This window comes from Melanerpes formicivorus, unplaced genomic scaffold (assembly GCF_026170545.1).
Source record: "Melanerpes formicivorus ecotype bairdi unplaced genomic scaffold, bMelFor1.0.p_v2 SCAF_25, whole genome shotgun sequence".
Classification (NCBI taxonomy): domain Eukaryota; kingdom Metazoa; phylum Chordata; class Aves; order Piciformes; family Picidae; genus Melanerpes; species Melanerpes formicivorus.
This window is the reverse complement of record NW_027142377.1, coordinates 482,176-489,415: the sequence shown is the minus strand read 5'-3', so window position 1 is coordinate 489,415 and position 7,240 is coordinate 482,176. Positions and strand designations below refer to the sequence as shown.

The 7,240-nt window shown below is 54.5% G+C and overlaps 1 protein-coding gene and 1 long non-coding RNA gene across 2 annotated transcripts in view; one reads left to right on the top strand and one right to left on the bottom strand.

The window, feature by feature from the left end:
* The first annotated feature begins 783 nt into the window (after positions 1-783).
* Positions 784-3,373, top strand: LOC137448474 (uncharacterized). The gene is made up of 4 exons (XR_010989101.1): positions 784-892; positions 1,036-1,356; positions 1,738-1,874; positions 2,205-3,373. It is a non-coding gene; the product is annotated as an uncharacterized lncRNA (long non-coding RNA).
* The window catches only part of WDPCP (WD repeat containing planar cell polarity effector), a 180,889-nt gene continuing 174,702 nt past the window's right edge, over positions 1,054-7,240 (bottom strand). The window contains exon 19 of the mRNA XM_068153001.1: positions 1,054-1,186. Within this exon, the coding sequence (XP_068009102.1) occupies positions 1,136-1,186 (51 nt within the window). The 3' untranslated portion in view covers positions 1,054-1,135. The remainder of the gene's footprint in view (positions 1,187-7,240) is intronic.

Below are 7,240 nucleotides of genomic sequence, written 5' to 3'. Positions count from 1 at the left end.
GAAATTCAGCAGGGTTTTGGCCGAATAATTTATTTGGGTAAACGCAGAGGGTTTGGTAATAAAAGACTTCACCCTAGCTCGTGTTGGGGTTTAATTTTATGCTGTGCTTTAACCTCCAGCCCGCTCGTTGTACAAATCCGTCCGTCGTCCAAAACCGACTCCAAGAAGCTCCATCAGCTCTGGGTTGCAACCACCCAACGCTCCCCCCCCGCCAAAAAAAAACCCAAACCTCTCAGGCTTAACTCCCGTGCCCTGTGGCAGAGCTCCAAACCCGGTGTCCCTACACACCACGCCTGATCCAGTGGCGGGAAGAAGGACCTGCGAGACGCTCGCTCCTCTCCTCGCCGCCAGGAAAAAAAAACCTGGAGGGCTGAAACAGGTTGCATTACCTTCTCAGTGCATTTTCTCTCCGTGGTTTAGAGGAGGCAGATTAAAATCTGGACTCCAGCAGAATGATGTTTAAGAGGCTCCACGTCTTTTCCTTTCTTTCTTTCTTTCATTCCCCCCCCCTCCCCCCCCCCCCCCATTCAAGGCAAAATAATGGTTATTCAACTCAGATGATATATCCAGATATGAAAATTGAGAGCATTCTTGGAGGGGGGAAAAAAAAACGCCCCAACCAACAACCAACCCTGCTGCCGACTGTGAAAGGCTGCTCCTTCACAGAGGTATCCTGAGTGAAGATTTTATCTGCTGCTATCTCAATAGGACGTTTTTCAGAGCCTGAAGTGGAAATTCAAATCTCCTTCCCGGTGAAGATTGTTAAAATATATAATGCACGGAGAAGGACAGACTCTCTCCCGAGAAGGTTTGGGATTCATCCCAGCACCCCCAACCCGGGGCAGAGCCCTCAATGGGGATCGGCAGCTTTTTTTTGCTGTCTCTGAACGAGGTGAGGGAGATGCCATTGCGCTGCCCTGCACGAACAAAGGCAGGGCAGTTGGTGCACGGATGTGCTCAGGGTAACTCAGGAATCATTTAGAGCTCTAAGGGCAGAGTATCTTCTAAGCCTGGTGTTTTGTCTTCTGCTAGCAGAAGCGATGGGATCCAGGATTAGATGGAAGTTTCGCTGAAGGACTTTCTGTGAACTTCACCACCTCGGTGACGTTTGCCCTCCCTCGCCTTGGCAGCTCAGTCACACCAGCCCGAAGTGCACCACTTTGAGAGCCCCGCTGTCTCCGGGCTCCTGCAGAGAGAAAGACAGGCAGGATCAGGCAGGCTGCGGGGACGAGCAATGGGAACACGGGTATCAGAAACACCATCCCAGCCTAGGGAGAAGAGACAACTGCAGACACTGGCCCTATTTGGCCTGGGAATGGAGGATGCATCCCTAAAGCAGTGGCCTTGTGGTTCAAGGTAAGATATCTCTCCTAGCTTTAAGCCCCTTGCAACCCGCCTTCTCCGCTGCTTTTGGTGGGAACCAGGGGCTGCATCTGCAGCAACCATTCGTGGTGTCCCCTGCGGCGGACGTGGGGTTGGGAGCTGAGGCTCCACCTGCTTTTGAGCCCCCTTCCCTGGCACCTGGAAGCTGTGACAAGAGCTGCTGGCAGAAGTGACAGGTCCAGATTTCTGCTACCTTCCCAGGAAAACACCGTGTGAGCGCCACAAGGCTGGGCTGGCGCCAGCGGATGGCGAGCCACGTTCCCACGGTGACGCGGGGCCGGAGGTCTGCATTCCGCGCACAATGCAAACGGCCGACTCCGGCACAAATCCCCACTCCTCTCTCTGCCCCTGCAGGATGGAAACCCCCTGGCTTGGCAGAGGACAGGATGCCGCGGGGAGCAGCCGTGCCACAAGGAGAGGTTATTTCCTAACGCGGGCTAGCGTGCCGCGAAGCGCACGAAACGCTGCTCCTTGGAAAGTGCTGCAGCCTGGTGAGTCACTGCTTTCTTTTGACTTACAGATGAGTAGCCGTCCCTTCACATGATAAAAACCAACTAGGTGTGGAGCTGAAAACAAAGGGAAATGTGTGTTTATCCTGTCTCAGAAGGCTGGCGTGGGAGGGGGGGTGGGCTGAGCCCCAGGAGGTGGCCGTCAGGGCTGTGCCAGGCTGCCGGAGCGGTGCCGAGGGACTCATGTGAGCGACTTGCTGCTCCTTGACTTGAGGAAAGAGGGAAAAAAAATCCCTTAACGACTCCTGCAGCTTGGTAAGGAACCTTTACAGAGCAGCAGCTCCATCTCATGGCATGTGTATTTCACCACAGAGATAGAGATCACCGTCTGAGACAGCATTCCAGCGCACAGCCTCCCTGCTCCAGAGCCCGGGAGCGGCCGAAGTGCCACACTCGAGATGATGAGAGCCACACAGACGCTGAGTTTGGCTTCCAGCCCCTCGCTTGGCACTTCCCTTGCAGGGAGCTGTCTGGGCAGGTGGCTCTGCCACAATATGACCACCTGTTACTCATTGGAGGCATTTTGAAGATGACAAGAAGGCATGCATGACATCCCATCTGAACCAGCACTTGCATCCCAGACTCCATTGGGTTGTTCCAGTATTGAAACTCCAAGCTTCACTGCTGAGACTGCTGCTAAGCCAGTTGTCTTTGAGGAGGTTATGAGTTGCCTTACTCACTAGGAGCCCTCATGGGGTGGGCAGTGGGAGAGGAGGTTGTAGCGAGGTGGGGGTCGGTGTGTTTCACCAAGCGATAGGACAAGAGCAAATGGCTTTGGGTAGCACCAGGGGAGGTTTAGGTTGGAGATTAGGAAGAGTTTCTTCTCTGAAAGGATTCTCAGGCTCTGGAACAGGCTGTCCAAGGAGGTGGTGGAGTCCCCATCCCTAGAGGTATGTAAGAGTCATGTAGGTGCAGTGCTTAGGGACATGGTTTAGCCAAGGACTTGTCAGCGTTTATGATTGGACTCAATGATCTTAAAGGTCAACTTCAGTTGACAACTAAAGTTGGCAACTGTGAGTCTGTATGTGTCTTGGGTTTTGGGGTGGCTGCAAGCCTTCTGTGGGCTCTCCTTGCTCTCCAAACAGCACTTCTTGGAGGCTCCAAAAAATTACAATTATTTTTAGCTTTTTTTTCCCCAGAGGAGCCCCAGCAGTAAAGCTTTGAGGAGCCCCAGCAGTAGAGCCTTGAGGAGCCCCAGCAGTAAAGCCTTGAGGAGCCCCAGCAGTAAAGCCTTGAGAAGCCCCAGCAGTAAAGCCTTGAGAAGCCCCAGCAGTAAAGCTTTGAGGAGCCCCAGCAGTAAAGCCTTGAGGAGCCCCAGCAGTAAAGCCTTGAGAAGCCCCAGCAGTAAAGCTTTGAGGAGCCCCAGCAGTAAAGCCTTGAGGAGCCCCAGCAGTAAAGCCTTGAGAAGCCCCAGCAGTAAAGCTTTGAGGAGCCCCAGCAGTAGAGCCTTGAGGAGCCCCAGCAGTAAAGCTTTGAGGAGCCCCAGCAGTAGAGCCTTGAGGAGCCCCAGCAGTAAAGCTTTGAGGAGCCCCAGCAGTAAAGCTTTGAGGAGCCCCAGCAGTAGAGCTTTGAGGAGCCCCAGCAGTAAAGCTTTGAGGAGCCCCAGCAGTAGAGCCTTGAGGAGCCCCAGCAGTAAAGCTTTGAGGAGCCCCAGCAGTAAAGCTTTGAGGAGCCCCAGCAGTAGAGCCTTGAGGAGCCCCAGCAGTAAAGCTTTGAGGAGCCCCAGCAGTAGAGCCTTGAGGAGCCCCAGCAGTAAAGCTTTGAGGAGCCCCAGCAGTAGAGCTTTGAGGAGCCCCAGCAGTAAAGCTTTGAGGAGCCCCAGCAGTAGAGCCTTGAGGAGCCCCAGCAGTAAAGCTTTGAGGAGCCCCAGCAGTAGAGCCTTGAGGAGCCCCAGCAGTAAAGCTTTGAGGAGCCCCAGCAGTAGAGCTTTGAGGAGCCCCAGCAGTAAAGCTTTGAGGAGCCCCAGCAGTAGAGCCTTGAGGAGCCCCAGCAGTAAAGCTTTGAGGAGCCCCAGCAGTAAAGCTTTGAGGAGCCCCAGCAGTAGAGCTTTGAGGAGCCCCAGCAGTAAAGCTTTGAGGAGCCCCAGCAGTAGAGCTTTGAGGAGCCCCAGCAGTAAAGCTTTGAGGAGCCCCAGCAGTAGAGCCTTGAGGAGCCCCAGCAGTAAAGCTTTGAGGAGCCCCAGCAGTAAAGCTTTGAGGAGCCCCAGCAGTAGAGCCTTGAGGAGCCCCAGCAGTAAAGCTTTGAGGAGCCCCAGCAGTAGAGCCTTGAGGAGCCCCAGCAGTAGAGCTTTGAGGAGCCCCAGCAGTAAAGCTTTGAGGAGCCCCAGCAGTAGAGCTTTGAGGAGCCCCAGCAGTAAAGCCTTGAGGAGCCCCAGCAGTAGAGCCTTGAGGAGCCCCAGCAGTAAAGCTTTGAGGAGCCCCAGCAGTAGAGCTTTGAGGAGCCCCAGCAGTAAAGCTTTGAGGAGCCCCAGCAGTAGAGCTTTGAGGAGCCCCAGCAGTAAAGCTTTGAGGAGCCCCAGCAGTAGAGCCTTGAGGAGCCCCAGCAGTAAAGCTTTGAGGAGCCCCAGCAGTAAAGCTTTGAGGAGCCCCAGCAGTAGAGCCTTGAGGAGCCCCAGCAGTAAAGCTTTGAGGAGCCCCAGCAGTAGAGCCTTGAGGAGCCCCAGCAGTAGAGCTTTGAGGAGCCCCAGCAGTAAAGCTTTGAGGAGCCCCAGCAGTAGAGCTTTGAGGAGCCCCAGCAGTAGAGCTTTGAGGAGCCCCAGCAGTAAAACCTTGAGGAGCCCCAGCAGTAGAGCTTTGAGGAGCCCCAGCAGTAGAGCTTTGAGGAGACCCAGCAGTAGAGCCTTGAGGAGCCCCAGCAGTAGAGCTTTGAGGAGCCTCAGCAGTAGAGCTTTGAGGAGCCCCAGCAGTAAAGCCTTTAGGAGCCCCAGCAGTAGAGCTTTGAGGAGCCCCAGCAGTAGAGCCTTGAGGAGCCCCAGCAGTAGAGCTTTGAGGAGCCCCAGCAGTAAAGCTTTGAGGAGCCCCAGCAGTAGAGCTTTGAGGAGCCCCAGCAGTAAAGCCTTGAGGAGCCCCAGCAGTAGAGCCTTGAGGAGCCCCAGCAGTAAAGCTTTGAGGAGCCCCAGCAGTAGAGCTTTGAGGAGCCCCAGCAGTAGAGCTTTGAGGAGCCCCAGCAGTAAAACCTTGAGGAGCCCCAGCAGTAGAGCTTTGAGGAGCCCCAGCAGTAGAGCTTTGAGGAGACCCAGCAGTAGAGCCTTGAGGAGCCCCAGCAGTAGAGCTTTGAGGAGCCTCAGCAGTAGAGCTTTGAGGAGCCCCAGCAGTAAAGCCTTTAGGAGCCCCAGCAGTAGAGCTTTGAGGAGCCCCAGCAGTAGAGCCTTGAGGAGCCCCAGCAGTAGAGCTTTGAGGAGCCCCAGCAGTAGAGCTTTGAGGAGCCCCAGCAGTAGAGCCTTGAGGAACCCCAGCAGTAGAGCTTTGAGGAGCCCCAGCAGTAGAGCTTTGAGGAATCCCAGCAGTAAAGCCTTGAGGAGCCCCAGCAGTAGAGCCTTGAGGAGCCCCAGCAGTAAAGCTTTGAGGAGCCCCAGCAGTAGAGCTTTGAGGAGCCCCAGCAGTCAAGCCTTGAGGAGCCCCAGCAGTAGAGCTTTGAGGAGCCCCAGCAGTAAAGCCTTGAGGAGCATCAGTGGCTGAAGCCAAGGGCTGTTGGGGTAGGTCCCTTTTGTTCAAGGCTCAGGGTCCTGAGTACATCAGGCAGGTATCTGACCCAGGATTTCAGATTTATGCTTTGTGCCTCTGTCTAGGGAGAGGTTAACAGCAGCTCTCATTCTGCATCAACCCAGCTCTGCAGACCCACCCTGCAGCTCCTGGGGGCTTTGCAGTACCTTTACAAATCTTATTTTCAGCCCTCCCTGGCCACACTGCAGCAGTGTTGCGTGGGAGGTCTGTGATGTGGCATCAAGCTTGTAGAGGTGTTTGATGCTAACCAAAGGCTGAAAAGCAATCATGACTGGAAGCCTCTTCTGACATCTTGCACCTTTTCTGATGTGGCACCCCGGCAATAAAAGAAGCTGCAATCATTTGACAAGAGTTGATGTTCACACCGCGGGAAGAGGGCTGTCCGGGAACAGGGGAAGCTGACACCACAGGGCTACTGCCCATGGGAGAAAGCAGCTAGTCATCCAGAGAAGGGCAACATGACTACCCTGACAGGAGAGCATCCACCTGTGCCCTGGAGAGCTCAGCTGCTGGGGCTCTGCATGGTAATGATGCGGTGCGGCTCTGGCAGGTGAGGGGAGGAGCAGCAGGGGAAGGCACACCCTGTAATTGAAAAGCCACAAAGTCATCGCAGACCTGCAGGGATGTAGCAGGATGGAGGCAGTGGTTTACTTGGTCTCCCCAGGTCTGAGACACAAAGGAGGCATCCCTTTAGTCTCCTGGAGCATTAGAAACTCTTCCCCGTGCAGCCATGTCGCTCCCAGGAGGCTACACTTTTGTCTCCCGGGGAATGTTCTCAAGGGCATGATGAAGGTGGGAAAGGGTGAGAGTGTGAGGGAGGAACAAAGGAAGGAAGTGCAGGGCATGCTCTTAAATTATCTGCTTTTTTCAGATGAAGCCTTCCTGATTGCAGGCTGCAGGAATGGCTATGTGGAAGGATGTGCCTGCTGTTAGGAGCTCCCTCTCACTGGAAACGCCTTGTGTCCCTGGCAGAGTATCACGAGGAACCTTTCTGGCTGACAGGTACTTAGATGAGTGATAGTGTTTTAAAACAACCATTTGGTAGCTGGAAGGCACCACTGGCTTCAGCATCTCCACCTGCCACAAAGCACAGAAGTGACAGAGCAGCTGAGGTTCATGTTCTCCAAAGGGTCTTCTTTGTACTGAGGTTAGTGACCAGGGTTTTGGAGGCTTGTTTTTGCTTATCGCAGTCTGGGTGGTACTAAATGGAGACTCTTTGAACCAGTTTGCTCAAGATTATCCAATCTCAGAGTAGCACAGCCCAAGAGGGACCTCTGGGCACCACCCTGCTCAAAGCAGCAAGGCTAGGCTAGGTCTTGAGCAGCATGGCCCTCGAGGCTTCCCCCATCCCATCGCCAGCCTTGCCTGGAAGCCAGGACTGAACGTGAACATCAAATCCTGACCCCATTCAGTACCCCAAAAGGGATGATCACTTCTCATTTGCTTCACCCCTGTGTCTTGCAGAACCATACCCAACCAAGACATGCACAGGGAAAGAAAAGCTGAAGCTTATCCTCGTTCCTCTGGCAATCACCTGTGCTGTCCTCACCTTTGTCCCCATTGATGGGATCCTCTGAGCACTGCTGGTCCCAAACCAGCTTGGCAAAGCCAGAGAGTCTGCATTGC